General features: G+C 35.8%; 1 protein-coding gene across 11 annotated transcripts in view; it reads right to left on the bottom strand.

The window, feature by feature from the left end:
* RALYL (RALY RNA binding protein like) overlaps positions 1-22,863 on the bottom strand; it is a 356,105-nt gene that overhangs the window by 74,886 nt on the left and 258,356 nt on the right. Inside the window, exon 1 of one of the 11 annotated variants that reach the window (XM_015855863.2) lies at positions 21,054-21,206. The exons of the other annotated variants lie outside the window; for them this stretch is intronic. Coding sequence (XP_015711349.1) covers positions 21,054-21,090 — 37 coding nt within the window. The 5' untranslated portion in view covers positions 21,091-21,206. Of the gene's footprint in view, positions 1-21,053; positions 21,207-22,863 lie in introns of those variants that run through there. 11 annotated transcript variants of the gene reach the window in all.

Here is a 22,863-nt window from a genome sequence, read left to right as displayed (position 1 = left end):
ATAGAAAGTCATGAACCAGAACTTGGAAATGCTTTCTCAACTTCCTTCCTTCCTTCCTCCCTTCCTCCCTTCCTTCCTTCCTTCCTTCCTTCCTTCCTTCCTTCCTTCCTTCCTTCCTTCTCCTTCGCCTTCCTTCCTTCCTTCCTTTCCTTCTTCCTTCCTTCCTTCCTCCTTCCTTCCTTCCTTCCTTCTTCCTTCCTCCTTCCTTCCTTCCTTCCTTCCTTCCTTCCTTCCTTCCTTCCTTCCTTCCTTCCTTCCTTCCTTCCTTCCTTCCTTCCTTCCTTCCTTCCATTATTGTTTTTTTTTTTCTCTTTGCAGCAAGTAACCCAAAGTGCTGAATCTTAGTTTTCCTTACCCTCAAAAAATTAGGTTAATACTTGGTGCTTCTAAATGAAAACTGCACTCACACCTACTGCACTCAGGGGATTGCAGCTGCTCAGACTCTGCTCAAATATTTAAAGAATATAAATCCCTCTCTCCAAAATGTGTAAAGTAAACATGCTGGCAACTCATCATGTAGAATAATTAGTGTCTGGCTGTGATCTCTAAATTACAACTTGTTTGCTTTATTTCTTTGATGTGCGTTGCAGATTTGGAAAGGTGGGAAACACTGCTGAGTATGAAGAACTATGCTCAGAGGAGAACAAAATTCACTTGCAATTAATGGTGACTCACTTTTGGATTCAACAGGTTATTCAGGATAGGCTATCACTGGTGACACATGCTGATGAGGATGGTTGTGATGGATGGTGCTCAGTGCATTTTTTCCCACTAGGACACTAGCTGAAAAGCAGAGATTAGTACTGTCACTGACACAAAGAGGAGGACTACAGCCCAGAGTGTAGGATACGGGGAGCAGGAGGGCACTTGAAACGAGTCCGGCCCTTTGAGAATTTAAGTATTCTACTCAAATCTCCTAGTGTTCATAAACTGAATACGTCCTGCTTTGCATCTGCTCATCTCTGTACTTCTGACTGCTTCACAGGCAGCTCAGCTCACATACCAGGCTGTGGGTTGCCTGTGAGAAATGTTCTGGCATGTGTGGGAGCATACTACAGCAGTGCAGCACGGAGAGCTGGCCAGATTCTAAGTACCGAACTGAGTATTCTGAAGCTCTACAAAGCATGCCTGTAATCTTGGATCTGCAAATACCCACATACATTTTTCATGTGTTATCAAAAGAACAAACTGTTAGACAATTTCCATATGAAAAACATCCCCCATGGACAGATTGCCAGGTTCCAAATTTTTCTAATCTAGGAAATGTTTTTATCACATCTATAGCTGAATTCAAATTTTATTCTATGATTTTTAAATTAGGAGAAAACACAGATAACATAAAAAACAACAAAAATCCCACACTAGAGGAATATTTTTATAACATCTGTTTACAAATTATTCTAATTTACTAATTCTTATTTACATATTAACATAAAAAATCCTAATTAGCATTAATGTTATAAAGCAACAAATAATCACCCTAAATTTATCAATTTAAAAAGATATTTAATACTTGTTTTAGGAACATCATATTTAAAATAGGAATATTTTGAATAAAGAAAACATATTTAGCAATTTTTCATGCTTCCACAGATTGCCATTTCTGCAGAATATTAATGGGGGTTTCACTAGTCTTTGCTTTCAATAGTTGTACTAAGAGTTAAACATGAACACCTATTTTTTTAAAGTTTAATTAAATGAAAGTATACAATTAAAAAAATAGTACTATTTTTTTTCTATTTTTGAGGTATATTTTTATTTACTTAACTATTAAATTATATCCATAGCTTCCATTTTATCCAGCATCAGAAACTATGCAAGAAACTTGCGGTGTTGATTTCCTGCGATGTGAGTGGAGGCGTGAATCTGAAGGCCTGAATTTCTGTGGAACTGGCAAAAAGGAAGACATAACAGTGCCAAACATGGGGTAGCACTCCCAAAATACTTCATTTTGGAAAGAATTCTTTCAGTCATTAACCTGGTTTTCAGTTAATGTGTGAGTTAAAAAAACAGTCAAACAACAAAACAAAAACCACACCAAAAAGCAACAGAACAATGGACAAAACAACATAATACAAAACTAACTGTATTTTGTGAAGAGCTCAACTATTATTTACTTTTAAAGTGCAGCTCTTTCTCCTATTGTTTTCTCCCCCACAAACTTGCTAAAGTCAGCACACTTCATTCTTTCCAGTCCAAGAACAGGATGTTCTGTTTGGTGATCACTTCTGAGAATTTGGTCTTTCTTTTATCTTAATGAGCTACAGAACATCTAAGCTTTCTTATACACAATCCACGTTGTGAGGACTGAACACAGTTGACAGGTGTCCCTGACAGCAGCTGTACCCAAGGCAATTACAATATAGGTTTTATTGGGCCACAACTTTTCATATTTATTAAGTCACATGGAAACAAACAGTGCCAGTTCAGTAGGAATGGATCTCCACCTTTGATACCTTGCATCCATTTTGGAATGCAAGCAGTCAAGCCAGAGGGACCTCATACATGGCATCCAGATGTGCTGTGTCATGTCACAGCAGGAGACTACACACCAAGGAGGTATGATGTGTCCACACAACCAGGAACATTTCATACAGGTTTCTCCAGTGTTAAATGAAGTACTGAATTTGTAACTGCATGATGTGGTTCATTAATAACATCAGTATTTTTCTCATAGATCATCAGCAACAACTTCCTTTTAGTGAAATGGCCATATCTGAGTTACAACCAAAACCAATATATGAAATGGTAAACTGTTCTAAATTAGAATAACAGCAGAGTTATCTCTTTGCAGTCAGTCTGTAAAATAATGTTGGAAGAGACAGTTTATCCTGACCCCAGTGGCTTCATCCACTGAGCAACAAAAAACTGAAAACCTGTCATTTAATTTACATTTATCTCCAAACTAATTACTCCCAAAAGGTAAATTGTCAATCCATTAAAAACTGATCATTCAAAAATAAATTAAACACCGTTCCATCTTCCCCCATTTCCTTTGTGCTTCCAAAATGAATTGGTAAGGTAATTGCCAAAAAATTGACTGTTACAGATGAAACTGACAAACACACACATTACTATATGGATAGTATAGCCATGGTCAAAGTAGGTTTGTGAAAAATTCATGGTGGCCTTTGTTGCTGTGGTGCATCTGCCCATGATATTGGGTGGGATCTGAGTGATCTGAATGTGTTACAGCACAAAGCCAAAAAGCTACTAGGACCTTGAGATATGAATTTTCTTTCAGGGCCAGTTGTACCATTTATGAAGCTTTTCAGTCATTACCATTAGCCACCCAATGGATCTGCCTGAACAACAGCTTGTGTTATACTTCTGCCTCTCTCCTCTTCATGAAATAGAATCAGGTTTGGCATCAGTTTTTCTTAGTTGAAAAATATAACTGGATCTGGCTAAGTTATATCTATGAACTGTATTTTTCAATAAATCTTTCAGGATACCCAAAAATCTTCTTCTAGCCTATGTGTTTCTTCTGCATTTTTCAGCAAAGATCTTTAATTGTTAAAGATACAGTGATCCTATACCATTTGCAGGAAGCCTCTACATGACACAATTGCAAATTGTGTCTGAAGAATCATAGAATGGCTTAGGTTTGAAGGAACCTTAAAAGTCATCATAGTTCCAGATCCATCACCATGGGCAAAGTATAAAGCTAGTGCAGCCTCTTGATATGATAAACTGGTATTTCTTGCTCATCCCGTGCAAAGAAGACCTTAAAAACATGGATGTTCAAAACATAGTGCAATTTGTCATCAAGTGTTAAAAAGTGTACTTCACAGCTCTGAACATAGTTATCTTAGAGATATGATTTACTTGACTGATGTCACCTTTTTGCTAAATGCTGCCTTTTCACACTCCAACACTGCAGCCAGCCCTGTCACTTACATCATGCTCAGGCTGAGCTCTGGGTATGTTCCTGCTGACAACATGGATGCTCCCTGTGATATGACTTAGCACATTTACTAGCTGATCTCCTTTTAGTAGCCAGTAAGATAAAGCCATAGTCATGCACAAAACAATCATGACTTACAGTCTCCTAAAAGAGATGTCATAGATGAATGTATTGTCTTGCAATCTTCTGAGAGTCAGTGAATAATTATTTACTATAATCTCAAATGTTATTGCTGAAGGTACTTATATTTCAATGTAGCTGCATAAATACATCCAATAACTGTAACATTTAAGACTTGCAGACATGAGTTGTTATCTATATATTGTTTATACCAACTTATTTTCTTCAGTTTGGCTTGAATAATGTTTACATGTTAAATTTTTTTTTCACATTTAATACCTGCCTTTGCACATATTTCACTAAATATGATGACAGCAGATTTATATCCATCTCTGATTCATATTCAGTATAAAGGAAAATAAAGTTATGATGATATAGGAAAATCATGTTTCTCATCTCTCTAAAAACTGATCAATTGAAGTGACTCATCTTCAGCTATTTATCACAGATAAAACCACCAGCAAAATATGAAAGTTCTGAATAAATAAGTGGTCTGACTCTTTTTGCAGGTAGTGATTATTTGTGATTTAAGATACAAGTAAGATCACAGAGAATAAAATAAGAGGTTTTAAACAAGGGGCACAAGGAAAGGTCTGAGGGATCAGCCTTCATGTGGATATATAATGAAACAACAACTGACCTTAAACAGAAGGCAGGGAATACCCAAATACAGTTGAGGTACTGTGGACCAGCTGAAACATGGTGGTAAATCTAATATGATCTTGACTGAAAGGATTACCATTCTTTAGTCTGTTTACTATACAAAGTGATGCTCAGTGAGAAGGAAATCTAAAGGAGAAAAATGAAACGAGAAAGAAGGCAGCAGAACACATACAGATTCTTGGGTGGTGGCCTTGAAAATCTTGAAAATCTTGAAAAGGAACAAAGGATGTGATTCTATTTGTAAAGGGATTACTTATTTTTTTCCAGATAAATGCAGATAAGATCCACTGATATTAATAATAATTTTAAAAGATGCTTCATTATAAAACGTAATAAATATATCTTTTAAAATATAATAAAACACAGGTGTTTTTATTATTTATTTATTTGTTTATTTATTTATTTATTTATTTATTTGCAACCCTGAATTCCTGCCCATACCTGTGGAGCATCTCTTGAACTACAGATAGAAATAACAGACTTAAACTCAAGATTCTCCACTTAAAGATGTTGACTAATAAATTATCTTTTGAAATTTTTATTGCATGCTCAAATCAAAGGATCCAAACTGGCATTTTTTTCTATCCCTTTAAAACACAAAATAGTTTTCTACTCAGGTTACTCCATGATTCACTGCAGTGATGTAGAATTTGTGACGTAAGCAGAACTCAGCCTTTTCGATACTGTACCATGCAAAGTCCTTGCTGTTGCTAGAATACTGAATGAGTTGTTTCAGTTTACAAAAGCCAAATATTTAAAGAGAACTGGTATAAATAATATAAAGTTCAGTTATGCTTGCATATTAAAAATATAGAATGTTTTTAAGAGCCACATAAACCTCACTTAAAACTATTACCGCTCCAGTAGTTTTCTTGAGTGCTGGTGTTTGCAGAAAGCATTACAAAAGCAAATATCTGTAATTTTTCTCTTTAACTGGTCCTATTGCAATTTTAAAATGAGAAAAATAAAATGAAGAGGTAGTAAGAATTCATCCTAATTTTAAAGTCACGATCCACAGGAAAAGCCACAACCAAGCAGAAGTGCTGGCGAGCAGAAACTTGAAGCCATGTGAAGTCATGCTATTGATAAATTCTGCCCTCAGGGAAGCTTGGCTTTGTAAATTCACTGTAACTGAAGATGATGGCAAGCAATTTGCTTTATACCAGCAATATAATCTTCTAATGCAAATAGCCTGAAGAAAGACATGTCATAGCTGATTTCTCAGTCAAAACAGTTCTCTCTAATATCAGATTTCCGATATGATAATTAATTAAAAAGTTGTACTTTTATCTCTCAACATAAATTACTGTGCTGAAAGAGGTATATGCATTTTTTATCACAGAATTAACAATCATGTGTTACAGCCAGGAAAAAGCTTATGAGTAGTTTGATTTCCATGCTGGTGTCAGACTGTATGACTAACATGATGACTGTGTTATTTCTGAACTATCTGGATCTCTGCTGGAAGGATTAAGAAAGTCAGAAGGAGCTACTGAGACCATAAGCATATCACTGCCAAAGTACAGAGTCAAGAAGAAAACCAGAGCTGTAATCTGTGAGATACCAGGGAACCACAGTTGGATTTAACCTGGAAAGAGCACTTTCTCCCTCTCCCACTTGAGTTATGAAATGATAGACATAGAGATGTATAGGTCTTTCTCATCCTCCTTCCTTCTCCACATCTGTACTACTCACCCAGTGGTACGATGAGATTTTCAAAATAAAGAGTGAATGGTCTTCCAAACACAAGGACATACAGGCACAGCAAACTCTTTACCTCCACTAAAGTACACAATTTCTCATTAGATTCATATTTAACTCAGAGCACCCACCAGTTGACACGGGTAATACACTTTACTCCCAAAACAAAGACTCAGTCCCTTAATCCAAATGAATTCCCCATGGAAACTGGCATCATGCCCAGGAAAACTTTCCTCCTCAAGGCTTCACTGGATGCTTGCTCAGAAAAAGCACCTGAGCATTTCCAGTTCAAGATTTGACAGATGATTATATCTCCTCTATAGGGTATGTTTGTGATAGGCAGCTATGTTAAAATGAGAAAAATTGCATTAGCCTGGAAGCACATAGCCCATGACAAACACCCTGCATGAGGATTCCAATGATACATACTGTCAGCACATATCTGCTACAAAAGGGATATCTTTTTAAACCCCGGCTGGCAACAGCTTAGTTCTGATACAGATGGATTAATATATTCACAGGATTTTGTATGAGACACTATAACTAGAAATTGCACAAGCTGGAGAACAAATCAGCTACCAAACATGGATATATGTATTTTTATGTTGCTTTATTCATTTTAGGATTCATATCACAAAAAGAACATTTGTGATCTCATTTTGAATTAACCTAAATTTACCTCTTGCTTTAAAAAGATCAATAATTTCATTTATCAAAATTCATGCACACTTTTTGAAATACAATAACTTTTTTAGTGACCTACAGCACGCTCCAACTTCATTTGCCTCTGGTACTGTCAGATGAACAATATAGTTTGGTGCTAGCCAGTCAAGCACTAAGCACTGCATACAGACATCTAAGTGCTCCCCCCAGTAAGCTGCAGTGATTGCACATTTAACAATTTTCAAAGATTAAAAATATTACCTATTTCCATTTCTACAAGCAGAGAAAGATTAAACTGTGTTTATGTGGGTTGTTTATCAGCCAGCTTAGCTTCTCCCTTTTGTGGCTGATGCTGATGGATTTAGCAGGCGAGCTTCAGTAGCAGTCCTTATGAACTTCACTGTACATATCCAGGGCCTGGCAGTTTTAAGATCTGTCACAGAGACTTGTGTTCCTAAATCCACTCATGGTTATATTTCAGTGAGAAACTTAATGGTCACACTTATCAGGATCACAGTAAGCACCAAAATTACATTTCTTAAAGGAGTTTAAAATTAAAATCATTGAAGAAATATATTTCTTCTGTTTGTGAGCTGAAGTAATATCTAGCAAAGGCCATGCACATTCGGGTTTGATTAAAACATGCATCAAGCTAATTACTCTCACAAAGGCACATCCCGAGCATACCAGTGCCCTTGTTAATACTCTCTCCTTTCCTGACTAGAATGATTCAATGATCAAAATAATTAAGAAGCTTTGTGGCAAATCAAATTTATACAGCTGTGGAAATGAAACAGGTATGACCTGCACGTATTCTTGGTTGGTCTTTTGTCATGGGACTGCAGTCTCATTTTTATTTAAGAACCTTGTCAGCAGTTATACATCACAAGATAAGGTTACAATTTGTGTGTCAGGGATAAAATAATGCTTGTTATGTACCACATTTGAACAATATGGGTATGCTGATAATGAAAGAAAGGTGCCAGAAGGAATAGCTCATGTGTGTGGATGAAATCAGAGAGCATTAATTAGATACACACTATTTAAGACTATGTAGCAGCCTAACACGCCATAAAATTAAGGGCATTATAAATAGCAGGTTGATTACACATCAGGAAAAAAAGAAGGATGAATTTATGCTAGATAATTAATGAATCTCTTCAGAATACAACTTTCTTAGGCCTTATAAATATCACCGGAATTACTAGAGGAGCTGTGAAATCGTTCCACTGGGGAAATTAATTAAAATCCATGAAAGACATATAGGAGCTACAGCCATCTTTATTATTTCTGGGTTCATTGCTACCTGCTGAGTTTCCAGCTGCTTGAGACATATTTCAGATAGAGAATCCCTGGTCCTCACAGGTAAAGCTATCAGCTGAAGTGGATCATAGCAGAAGTAACATAGGTTTATAATCTTCCATTAAACTGTGCTGCTGCAAACTCTGTGAACTTTTTTTCTGCACAAAGAGAACAGAATGCACAGATTTTAAACAACAGACAAAGAATTAATCCCAGATCCTCCCTGTGAGGTTATTCATAAGTCTGCAAGCACATGATCTCCTTCAGAGGCAAAACTTGGGATGCTGCTTCCTCTTTTCAAAACTGGATTCAACCTTGTTTCCCCAAAGTAAAGACAGGAACAGACCCTTGTCCAAATGCAATTTACTGGCCAGAATGGAATGACCTGAGCTCCTATTCCTCTCTTCTGCACCATTTTCTCTTCTTCTGTACACTTGACTTATTTTAAGATATATAACAGGAAACACAAAGTAATGCATAAATGATCAAACAGTATTTAATAATACAGAATATTTTTGAAGAAAACAGTTGCTCTGTTAAAGTAGTATAAATAGAAACAGAATGTTATTAAAAAAGTAAAAAAAAAGGCTCTTGGATATATGTGCCCTATAGATTAAAGGGGGTATGGAAAAGTTGTAAGTGGTGCAATTTAATGGGAGGAATCTGGCTTTCCCTGTCTCTGAGCTTGATTTCTAAACTGCTTGTTCTGCAACTTCCTTTGGGAATTAAGGGCTCAGACTGAAGACCAGAGATCACAGTCCAGGACAATGTCCTGCTTATATAGCATATATAGCATATAACTATGAGACTTTCTACAGAACATTTTAGTAAGTTTTATTATTCTTCCTCGTGTTACTTTAAACAAGTTAGTAAGGACAAAACAAGGTTTTTCTTAGTATCAAGAACTTTCATTTTTCATTAGATATATCTTTCAGTATTTCACAGTAACTCTGCCATGACGTCAAATAGAATCTATCATATGACAAGCATCTTTATAAAAAGACCAGTCAATAACCTTTTAAAAAATATCTTCAGATACATATGATGTTATGAAACCTTTTAAATTCCAATACAGACTCAAATCCTGCCCTAAACTCATTTTCTAAAGCGGAGTGCTAAATCCATATATTGTCACACAAAATGCTAAAATGCATTAATGTTCTAATGTTTCTGACTAGTTTCTGTTTAGAGAACATATAGCTTTGCTGCGAACAGTATGAGCATATTCATTTATAGCTTTCCTTAAAAAATCTCATAGCCATGGTTTATAAATTGGTTGCCTAATTTGCTTTTGCTTGAAGCATAAGCAGCTTTTCATTAGTAAAGAGAAGACTGCCAAAAGCTTGTGTTTAATAGTACAGTACTATTTCACTCCTTGCTGAGCTCCTTGCATTGCTCCCCATTGCTGCCCATCCTTAGGCACTGCCCTCTACAGAGGAAAACTGGAGAAGGGAGTTGGGTGGGATTATCATTGGCTTGCCTTAGGTAGGTACTACGGAGAAATGACTTAAGAGGTCAGCTTGAATGCTGTCTTAGTGTATAGTCATACCTACATATATGAATGGTAACAATGTGAAGACTGTTCACATGCAGGTAGATCCTGGAGTTTTTAGAGAGTCACATGTAGAAAAATCAGATTGCTTTGGAGACTAGAATAGTTTTGATGATGCAACATTTAAGTTGGTAATAATTCCAAAACATTAATGCTTGTGTAACAATGGTAGCAGCGTAAATTACATCTCAGCAAACCACTACAGGACATGATGATAAACTGGACATTTACAACACAGACCCCAACTAAGTAGCTGAATAAAGAGAATAAACGGTCACTGACTTGCACAACATTCCCTTCAGGTGTAAGTTAAATCCAGAAGGAAGGGCTCTCAGGACAGGTTATATGGCTGCTTTCTGTGCACACAATGTGGAGGACAACATAATTGACACTTTTTTTCTTAGCAATAAAGCCTTGACTTCTATTATGACCACTGTTTCAGGCAATGTGAATTTTCTTATTGATTTTAGTATTGTGTGACCAAAAACTAGGTTCATATAAAAGTAATCAATAAAGCAAAACAAAATATCTGGAGATGTTCAAAGGCGCAAACTGCTGTTGAAAGCCCACTGGCTAAAACTGACTTTCATCAGACATTAGGTGGCAAATTGTCACTCGACATTTTTCCCTTCTGCTCTCTGATACATGTTGTGAATTCTGCTGGTGCCACAAGCAGTTTATATTACTTACAAGTAACCTAACTGCACACAGAATATCTTTGATTTTAAACTGCATTACACAAGTCAGAAGTAAATTATAAGAGTGAATTATTTATATCAACCATATCCCTTTAATTTTAATTCTCAACATACAGCACTTGTTCATTATGTTCCTGGCTCATAAATTTCTGGCAGGGAGAACGTTACATAAGAGAAATGTAAATCTCTGCAAAAACATTGAACTTCCTGTTAGAGCTGTAATATACACAATTTTTCTTTCTTCTACCTGTATTGCAATCTATATACCTACAACTTCTTTTGAACAGAAAAGATTTTGCAGAATGTTCAAATGCTTCAAATTACCTATTCAATAGGTAATTCATATTACCTATGGGGATCTCTGGACAGTAGGTGACCATATAGTAAAATGCAGTTGATTATTTCCAGATATCTTTTATTTGAATATGAATGGTACATTCTGTAGAAGTAATATTTCAGTTCAAATGTAAAAATGTTCTTGAACATTAACAATAATATTTCTGGCTAATCAGTTTTTTTAGAAAATTGAATTCTAATAGCCAGTCTGATTTGAGATGGAATGTGCACATATGATCAGGCAAAGTAAAAAAATAATGGTGCAAATATATATATATGTAAATAGAGTTTTATGAAGAAGAAAGAAATCAGATTTTGTGGTGGCCACACAAACATTTACAATTCATGCAGAATTCATTGGCAGGTCCAACCAACAGAATCTGCATTTCATTATATGTTCCTGCATCTCTTTCTAAACAGACACCAGTCAAAACATAAATCCTACTTGTTATATGGGCATACAACTTCTTGTGTTTACTTTCAAAATCCAAATAGAACTGTTATCACCATCATTTGTTCAGAAAAATAATTTTCACTTAATCATTGTAGGGATGAATCTCACATCTAAGATATTTCATAAAAGCAGAGATATTAATAATCCTACTTCTATTGATTAGAAATAATTTATTCTCAGGGCATTGTTTAGTCAACAATTTTTGTGAGCAGGAGGAAAATATTTTACTTTTTGATAGAATAAACAAGAACTGAAGCGGACCTATTTTGAACCTAAGTGTCTGTCAGGATCAAGGCTTACTGTAAGTTCACATGAAATATCTACAACATATATAACGATTTCTGGAAACATGCCCACCTTTTTAATGCCAAATTTTATCAAAAGTATAAACCAATGCATGTTCACTATTACTTTTAAAGTGGTACAGAAAGTAATATGGGATGTAAATTGTTCCCATGTTGCACACCTCAATCTACTCATTGCTGAACCTACTTTAATAGAAACTTGCTATCTTACTCATTGCATCTGCATCAAATAATCACTGCCAAGAGAAATACAGTATCCATTATTTTATAGATTATTTATATATTAAAATATATTACTGGGAACCGTGACACTGAATGATGATCTTATGGAAAGCTGATCATCAACAAATACATAGAGACTATGGCAAAAAGTTTGACAGTTTTACTGCTATCGTGAAAGGAAGTTGTAGAAAAAATATATCTCAGTGCTTGAAAATTATTTTTGGACATATCATAGTAATGAAAAATGTGATAGATCTAAATCCATGTTTGCTTGAATACATATTTATAAGATGTAAATATTTATAAGATGTCAAAAATATTAAGTATCAGATTTTAAATGATACCAATGAGAAGGCCAATCAAATCAGTACCTAGTAACTCAAAAATTCAGTGGTAATGTTTTCTTTTGTATGTTGTAATGTTTTCTCAGCACAGGGATAACATCCTATAAGACACAAGTACGTACTTAAATCTCTGACATTTTCTTTGGGTTTTAGTTCAGCTACTGAGGGCAAGCCCTCCCTTCCCCACTGTTCTCACCCTAAAAAACATTTTTTAAATTATAGACTATAAGTTTTAAAAAATTATTCCTTCTTCCACTTTGAAAAGTAGCATATAGAATAGAAAAAGCCATTTTCAGAGTACTAATCAAGACTGATACATGTTTTAGAACCTCTGACATTAGGTTTCAGTACTCTGCTGATAGCACATATTGACCTAACATAACAAAATAAAAATAAATAAAATAAAATAAAATAAAATAAAATAAAATAAAATAAAATAAAATAAAATAAAATAAAATAAAATAAAATAAAATAAAAGATGAAGCATTGCAAGTAGCTGTGCCAAGTCTTCTGTGTGTCCTAAGGAAATAATGTGCAAACACATACAGTAAAAACCGGTCTATTAGGCAACACCTAGACACAGCTTTGTGACAGACCTGGAGGTGAAACAAAATCAGCACTGCAACTGCATTTGGAGACTATTAATAAGACAGATACCAGCAATTTGGATAACAATTGGTGCTCTATCTTAAGAATTACAGTTGGATGATTTTCTAAGGCATTTTCTAACTCATCGGGGTCAAAAGAAGTCTTGTAACAGTGTGCATTCAAAATTTGTGTGTGCATGAGAAAAGCAGTCCTTCTTGGCAGCATTTATTTTCTTGAGGATCTGAGGAAAAAAAAAAAAAAAAAAGGAAAGTAGTTTGTGGAGATCACTGCAGCCTTCTACAATAAGAAAGAGATATGCCTGGTTTTAGATAGGGGAATTAAAACCTGTAACTCTAAGCCATAACATAAAGATAACATCAAAGTCTATTTATCAGAATTTTTAAAACACTAATGAGTGGACAAAGAAATAACGAAAAAAGAAGAAGAAATGAGGTGGAGTGGGGAAAACAGAAATTTAAGACTGAAATACTTCTTCATTGCAAAAAAGCTAGACTGGGTGCTCCCTATATAGGAGCTGGAATTAAAATATTTATCACGTGCACTCACAAGTTTTATAGTAATGTCACCCTGTCAGACTTGAGATCTGTTTCTTCTGAGCCATGTCTGAAGGGAGGAGGAAAAGTTTACAGAGGAACTCTCAAAAATATTCCTGGATTTTACTCACAAAGAATCTATAAGAGTAACACTTCTACAGTATAAAGATGTCACAGTTTCTGCAGCAGTGAGATATTGGCTGATGCTTCAAAACCAGCTAAAATCCTTTTATCAGATTTTGGATAATTATCTGAGAGACTTTACATGCATTTTTTTAAAACGCTATGATTATTTTTTCCAATTAAGGTGTCAATATGCACATTGTGTTTGATCTTATCACTGGTTACAGCTGGAAGTGTGTCACTGTAGCAATTCTTAGAAGCTCTCTGCTTTTTAGTTTCATATATTACGTCTGGTAATAAAAACTCACAGTGATGTACTGAGAAGAGATTGCATGTGTCGTAAAGATCAAGATTTCATTCTGTCAGTAGTTTTGACTATGAAAGATGCAGAGCTACAAGCTGTGTTTCAGCTTAAGAACTGTACTGGAAGTAGGATGGAGGTGTTCTCTACTGCTCTGTTCTTACAGAGAAAGTACATGAAAGGCAACAGAAAAAAAAAAAAATCAGGTTGGCTATAAAAACAACAAAAATAGTTTGCTTACAAATCAAGACTTGCACTGAATCATAGGACTATAGTACCATAAAGGTTGGAAAAGAGCATGTAGTCCAACCGCCCACCTACCACCAATACTGCCCACTAAACCATGTCTCTAAGTATGATACATATCCTTTCCTTAAACGCCTCCAGGGATCACCTCTTTGGTCCTCAAAGATGATAAAGGGCTTTCCTTTATCATTTCCCCTATGAGGAAAGATTGGATGACCTGGGTCTGTCAAAGGTGACCTTATTAATGTTTAGAAATATCTTAATTGTGGGAGTCAAAGGGACATGGACAACCACTTTTCAGCAGTCTGTGGGGATAGGACAAGGGGAAATGGCCATAAACTGGAGCACAGAATGTTTCACACCAATATTTGAAGGAACTTCTTCACAGTGAGCATGATGGAACACTGGCACAGCCTGCCTAAGGGGGGTTTGGATTCTCCTTCTCTGGAGATACTCAAGACCCACCTGAATGCCTACCTGTGCAACCTACTGTAAGGGGACTGCTCTACAGGGGGGTTGGACTTGATGATCTCTGGAGGTCCTTTCCAAACCATACAACTCTGTGATTCTGTGACAGTGACTCCACCACCTCTCTGGGCAGCCTGTTCCAACACCTGATCATTCTGAGAAGAAATTCTTCCTAATATCCATTCTGAACTTCCCCTGGTGCAACGTGAGGCCATTCTGTCTTGTCCTATCACTGCTTACATACAAGCACTTATTTTTAATTATTTATTTATTTATTTATTTATTTATTTATTTTAAGAAAATGAGTATCAGTGGATTTTGCCTTAAGACAGCAGACTGTATGGTCTGAACCCCAGTGGGATTTTTCTCCTACAGAGCAGGGAGGTAGATGTCTCTGCTACAGCACAGTACAGAGACTCTGGTAGAGGGTTACTATTCATGTAATGTTAAGTGAGAAAGTGTGGAGTCCCTTCAAGGTTCCCATACTTTTAGAGGATTTGGAGGGTTTAAGTCTATACAATAGCACTCTTTATGAGTTTCACAGTAGCATGTACTATAATGTATTAATGATTACTTTTTAGCTATTGGCCCATAGTACACAATGAAACGATTTTTAAAAATAGATGAGCAATCTGAATTGAAAACCAAGTGGCAGAGAAAGAAATTGCATGTACTTTCAGTAAATTGTCTCCATGACTGATTGCACTCAAAAAATGTATGTTTTAGCCAACAGTCATCTAACTTCAGTCCATCTAATCATTGGACTTTTGTTTGCTCAATTTAAAATCTACATAGATTCCTTTAGAATACAATTACTTTAGATCCAATCGTTGTTACTTTAATTGATTTCACATTTTAGAACTATTACCAGTTAATCCAGATCTCAGGTCATTACTGGAGTGCTTCAATCCCAGAACATGTAAGTTTTGATAACCAGCACGCCATGAGTGGTGTCTTACTAATGACAAATTGTGACACTGGTGAAGTCTGCAACATTTTCTCCCAGCCTGAGCAGAGCTGAGAACTGGAATTCTCAGCTGTATGCATGCAAACCAGTGTTACATTTATATGTCTTATATTTCTGATACCTGCTTCATTTTCAGTGACCTTTCAAATATAAACTGTTGATGGTGCAGTATGTTCATTTTCTAACTCCCCTAATACTCTACAAATCACATAATCCAAATTACGTGATTTGCATATGTCCATTTTTTTTAACAATTCCCTTTTTATGACTGTTCATGATAGCTGATGCATTTTTATGAGGTCTCCCTAGCTTTCCAATGATTATTTCTGTTGAAACTTAATTATTGCCCGTAATTCAGCTGATTTATATTTGCAAGGTGAGGAAAAACTCCCAACATAATTATAATAACCTTTTTAAAGAAGACAAAGCTACTGTTAGGTTTTTTGTTCCTCCTCCTTAAAGGTTTATTGGACTTCTTTGTTACATTTCCCAGATACATTTCAGGTAAGTTAACCTCGACTCCCAAACTGGATTCTTAACAGTCCCTTCTGTATTTGTCCTGACACTGTTTATTCCTCATCTTCTCACATGCAAGAGAAATTATAAATAAATTCTTGATTCCCTAAAACTTCCTGTTCATTTTTAATACTTCCTCCCATCATTTACTTCACAAGGTCGAAACCTATATTTTACTTTCTGAGGCAGCCTCCAAAAACAATAAGTGGAAAGCATCAAGTATGGCACATAGAGTTTGGTCAGCTTATTAATCTCATAAAAGCTGCTTTTTGGAACAAATATTTTCTAGTACTTTTAAGTAAGTTACACAGTCCAGAAACAGAAAAGCAACTTCTGCTTTGGAAGTATACAGTAGACGTGAAAAAATGTCAAAGAAAAAGCTCTGGCTTATTTACCCTGTATGCTTCACTGAGGGACATACGTTTTAAATTTTACTATTAATGACACTGTGAAATGAATAATTTCAAACAAGCCAAACTTCTCAGGTCATAATGAATTCCCTTCAAAGATACAAGAAGAGTTCTTCTATCCCCGAAGTCCCTGAGTTATTGAGTAGCAATTATATGTATATTTCCTTGTAAAGATGTTATCAATGTGATGTGAATATTCAATGACATTTTTACTCCTGCAGGTCATGAACGTCTTTTTACTCAGGCTTATTACTGATACTCCTAATTGCACAGAACTTGACTTATTCAAAAAGTATGAAGCAATAAGAACTTCCTGGGGCTATTCTAGGATAGCTTTATGTGAAGAAAGCTGTCTCTATATTGTGCCGAAGAGATATTCCCTTGTTGTCTGGGTCTCTGATGTTTTAAGGGATGAGGCAGAGTTGTCTCATATGTATCTGGGTCAGTAACTACACTTGTTTTCCCCAATGAGATTTCACTATCCAGTTTCTAACTCCTAACACACGCTTTATTAAAGGCTGATATTTACTTTGAGCAGTAACAGACTCAGTACTGGAGTCTCTTTATTACCCTAATAGGCAAAAAGGAGATGAAAGTAATCATGGGCTGATCAAACAGTGGTATAATAAGGTTCAACACATGCTAAATCTATTTTTATGGCTGAAAGTGATTATGCTACTTGTAAAGGTGGACACAAGATGAGAACATTAAATCTGTGAGCAAAACATGCCAAGTGGGATCTTAACAATAAAAGAAAATATAGATGGCAATGCAAAGAAGCTGATAGGGCAAAATATTCCTTCTGACTTGGATTTCATATAATTTCTCATCAGTTGTTGAAGATCTACAATAAATTCCTTCTTCAACAAGACAAGGTTGCTTGAAAAAAAAGTTATCCCTGTGGACAGCACATCTCTAAGCTTTTCAAGGGTTCCCAATGACAGAATTAGGGGCAGTGGGCACAAACTGGGACAATGGAAATTCCATATGGACAGGAGAGAAAACTTCTTTATGTTGAGGGTGACAGAGCACTGGGAAGTGAAACTCGGAGAGTCTGTGGGGTCTCCTTCCCTAGCAATACGCAGAACCCACCCGGACACTTCCCTGTGCAACCTACTGCAGGAAACCTACTTTAGCAGGGGTTTGGACTACATAACCCCTACAATTCTGTGATTCTGTGAAGTACTGCACTGGTTTAAGACAAAGATATTATGACTTTCTGTGTGTGGGGCACATGCATTCTACGCTGCAGCATTTACAAGCATAACTTATGAAAATAATTTATTTTGCTTTCCATTTACCATCATCTATTTAACCCTTTTAAAATGTAGACATAAATTTCGACAGCACTCTCTATGAAGGGAAATCTAGGACAGAACAAATTAAATTTGGGGAGTGAGGGCAAAGGAACATAACTGACTAAACAATTAAACTTGTGATACCTCTGTGAGGAGAGAGAGCTGTCATAAGGATAAAAGGAAGTGGGATGACCTTCCTCTCATTACAAAAATAAATAAATAAAATAAAATAAAATTCCAGCTATGTAAGTTATAGTATGCAATGGTAACATATATGGCTTGGAGGCACTTTAGAGACTGTGAGTGACTGCCTCTCCATGGAGAGAAGCCCCACAGGTGCATTGCAGCCTACCACAAGGTTTAACCTGACCATACCGTACTCAGCAGCTGGTGCCCTGAAATCAAATCTTTTGTTTCAGAAAAGCTGCAGCAGGGCATGTTTCTCAGTTTTTCCATGTTTATAAGACTGTATTTTTACAACGGTTTTCTCTCATTCAGTCATTATATTTGTGCAATGAAATAAGAACCAAGCCTAACAGCTATCTGTTAACAACCTAAATTATGGATAAAGCATGCTAGAAATCCGGAGGCATATCTGCATGGAAACTCAGGATGTGTGTATGTATATAGGACAAATAGTCATACAGAAATAGCCTTAATCCAAAATTTATTTAGGGATGGAAAAGTTCCACAGCTTGCTGAGATACTTATGTTTGATTTTTCTCAGTTACAGCCATGAATGGAAAGAATAACATACATGAACTACATAATGTGAGTGCCAGTCTTCAAGTTTTCACTTAAAACCAAGAGGTGCAGTGAGAGCAAAGCATTAAAATTAGTGTTGAATTTAGAAGTTACGTACGATGCTGCAGCTGAAAAGTTATTTGTAGGGAATCTGGAATATTTATCCTATTCATGCAGGTGTATGGGTAAGTAGACTATTTATTTATTTATTTATTTATTTATTTATTTATTTATTTATTTTCCAGCTAATTCTCTAGTAACATTTTGTACCTGGGACAGAATATGAAAATAGAGATTCCCCATATTTTATGTTAAAAAAGGTCACGATCTTACTATTTTTCCAGTCCTCCCTCCTCATTTGACTGTTTTCAAATTGTTGAAGTACAAAATCCTTTTATACTTTTTTTCGAACACTGAAGAAATAAAAAAAGTGTTAGGAAAACAATGTTTTTAATACTTTTCAGCATACACCTAATCCAGAAGCAGAATTTCAGTGAATAGCAATGCCTTCATAAACTCACTTCTGTTTTATGCCAGGTGTTCAAGCGTTTTATTAAGATGTAGTGAGGAGATAAATAATGATTTACCCTACTTATACTTAAAATTATACGCTAAATATCTCATTGTTTTTTATGAAAGGCCACCAAAAATATTTTCAAGTTTCAAATACAGCATGTTAAGTGAACAGAAAATATTATGTTTGTGTACTGTTTAACACAGCTGCTACCAACAAGCCTGATAATTCAAAATGACAATTATTAAAACAAAATCTGTCCTTCAATAAGGCTTTGAGTGATATGAATAGAAGTAATATCAAAATTACCCAAGTTTGTCTGTTGAGACTTTTGCAATTGGTAATTAACCAAGAGGTAGCGATAAAGCATCCACATATACAACAGTGCATCAAATATAACAAAGAGAGTTCCAGTGTAGTATCTTATTGATCAGAATCATAAAATTAGAGATAGCTCAAAACAGAAAACAGAGCAAGAACTACTATCACAGTTACAAGCTTGATTCTGTTTCATTCTGACTGTTCTAATTATGTTTCATTCTTATTCTTTTCCCCTTGGCAAATCAGAGATTCTCCTTGGGGTCAGTAGAAGTGGAAGGGAAAGGGGAAGAAGGCAGCTTCTCTTAATCAAAGCATTCTTTAAAGAATCTTGTGCAAAGTTCTCGTGAATGATTACATTCCTATAGCAAATAAAAATCTGACTTAGTTACCCAATCACAAATTTAATTACTGTATTCCACAATCAGGTTTTCATAGGAGAGAAGGCAAGAAAGCAGCTGGCTATAGGACACCTCCCATTTTACATAGCACTAATAGTAATTGATATGTTAAAATGAGCTAGATTAATTAATATCTTAATATCTGCCTGTATAGAAATAATTTCCTTTCACTGTTTTTAAGGGGAAAAAAAAAAAAAAAAAAAAAAAAGAAGAAAAAAAAAGATATTTCTTTTTATTTGAATGCTAAGCAGATCAATTTCTGTGGCAGAAATCTTAGCAGGGATCTAAGTCCTGAAAACTTTCTACATGCAGCACATCCATCTGTTTTGGTAAAGAAAGACTGAAGGAGAGCCATAAGGATTAAGTTCTAAGGAATAAAAGCCAAGGTCAGAAATAAAGCTGCATAAATCCCTTCAACTCTGAACAGAAGCAATGCCCCTGTCCAAACAAAGTCCAAACTTATCTTCTTTTGTATTGATATGCCTTTCCCTCCTGCCCTCCCCTCTTAAAGCACAGAGTCCCTACATGGCATTTTTCTTAGCGGAATATCTTTTTTTCTCAGCTTCAGACACGTTCTCCATTTATTACTTGGCCTCTTGCTAGATTTCCTTACAGTAACACATACTTCATGACCTGACCTGCAGCACTTCATTTTTGCTAGCCTCACTCATCCTGCAATAATGGTCTGGAAGAGGCAAAATTGTTACTAAAATTCCCCTGGCTGATACTATTGCAATTTAAAGAGTCAAACAGGTGCTTGCCAGGAAATCTGTACACTTAGAAGCGAGTGAATTTTCAGAAGCAGAGTCTCTATAATACCCCAAAGACACATGCATGCCCCTTCATCCCATTTTCTTTTTTCTGTGGCTCAAGCAAATCTGGTCAGTTCCACGGAAAGTTGTGGCAAAGGAAAATCAACTGCCCTTAAAGTTCTGGTAGTGCTGGCTCTCTGAAGCGAATCCCAAAAAAGATGTCCATCAAGTGGGAGTGTGCCAACCCAGACAAGGCAAAGGAATAACTAGCCACTCGTTATTTCTAATAAAGGGCAGTGGGCTGAACAAAACTTATATTTGATTGCTGTTTCTTTGTTGATATTAAAAAGCAATCACTTGCTGAGAGTTACCATAGTAACAAGTGAGCTAATTTTTTTGTTTTAAAGCTCTTTCATGCACTTACAATACCGAAACGGTGGGAAATTTGGCAGGGAATCTTGTCCTTCCTTTTCTGCTGTTATTTAACCAAAGCAGAGTAAAGCAAGGCATGGCTTTCAATGAAACTGGTGATTTATTTCCCCTCCTCTCTATGGGCATTAAAAAAAAAAGTTTGCATTTTACTTACATCTTTGGTTTCTGCGTTTGCTCTTGTACATAGTCATTCTGAAGAAATTCCACTTTCTAAGAAGTAATTGCCTTGAACACAGACAAAAGAGAAGAGGTCGTGCTTCTGCTTTGCAGCGAGACAGTTGCTCACTGACAGAAGGTAACCAGCAATCTCAGAGAAAGGCAGGGTAATACCATTCTCCTAAAATCCAGGGGAGATGCTGCTTGCTCTAGCTATTTTCTCTGCTGCAAAGCTCAGAGAATAATATATATATTTATTTTCCTATTTTTTTCTCCAATGTGTTTTATAGAATCTAATAAAATACAGAGCAGTAAGAATCATATAATCAGAGAAAGGGACGTGATGTGCTATGTGACAATCTGATAGCAAGATTCCTCAAAAGAGCTCTGATGCACACCAAAATTGCATAAATGACCTCATAAACTAACAAAAGCCAACTTTTCATTGAGATGTCATGGAATTATATATATGAGGACATAAAATAATGAGTTAAATCTTCAAGAAAAATTACTGTTGGGAAAAAAAAAAATCAACATGTTGATAAGTGAAATCCTGACTGCAGTTCTGAGCTTATCGGTTATTTAGGAAGCAGCATACAGTGAACAATCTTTTCCATGATTCCTTGTGCATTATCTTTCAGTGATTTCTATTTGAGGAAAGTTACTTTGTAATATTCTTGTTTTTCATTTTTGTAACTGCTACCTGCAAGTAGGATATAGGAAAAGAAAAAATGGCAGCATTGTACCATCTTCCACAAACACACATGTAACCATTTCAGTAATCCAGACATCTTCCTAAAGATGGGCAGGGAAAAAAGGGAGAAATTCTTGCCTGGACAGGGAGATGACAGTTATGATGACATGGAATGAAGATGTCAGTGGCAGCTCTGGAGCTGGAGAGAGGATGAATTTTAGTTCACTCAGCAACGAATTTGCTTCAATAAAATTGTGTGGAGGTGTTTCTTAATTGGGCCTTCATGTTTTAAGATGTCGTACCCAGATATCACATATACAGAATTGTCTCAGGATTAAAGATAGAGGGTGTGGTGAAGAAAGAACTGTAAATGATATGTCTTGAAAGTAACAATAATAGTCTTATTGCCATTTACAATACATGGTTTGACAAAAGCTCTCTAAACTACTCAAGGAAACCTAAAGCTAACATCATGGCTTCAGATTAAAAATAACTTACACCTGATGCCTATGGGTCTTTCATGTTTCAGAAAGCAAAAACCAATCCTTTTCAAAGACAGTTAACAGTTTGCAGCATCCATCATCTAAAAACACTGACCAGCAGTTATTTTCTTAAAAAAACAACAAAGAAGCAAAACAAAACCTGAGGAAATATCTTCCTACCCTAAAATTAATCTTCCCATCTCTTTTTCCTCTCAGATTTTTGTTTGTATCTACAGTATAGATGCAGTATAGACTCTGCAGAGTTCAACTTTGTGCGACATCAGTTCTTCCTTTCTGCCATACAGTATTTCACATAGACTCACACTGGCACACCTTAAGCTTCTAAAGATAATTTTTTTTCTTTATATTGGTTCTATTAATCTACTTTTCCTCCCTCTGTCAAAAGCTGACCACAGATCTTTTCATTTGCTTTGGACTTGAATTGGCATAGCTGAGGACAAAGCACGGCCTAAAGAAAGTGCCAGTAATGGCTGCATTTTTAGATTTGTTTTATACTTCAGCTATAATTGTCTTCAGCCACAGCTGAAATGACATCTCTGTCATGGAGGTTAGCAAAAGGACAGGAAACTGATCATCAAGCAGAATGGAAGGAAAATATTTAGCCAAATCAT

This window comes from Coturnix japonica, chromosome 2 (assembly GCF_001577835.2).
Source record: "Coturnix japonica isolate 7356 chromosome 2, Coturnix japonica 2.1, whole genome shotgun sequence".
Lineage (NCBI taxonomy): Eukaryota > Metazoa > Chordata > Aves > Galliformes > Phasianidae > Coturnix > Coturnix japonica.
The sequence above is the reverse complement of the archived record's forward strand: the minus strand, read 5'-3'. Positions and strand labels throughout refer to the sequence as shown.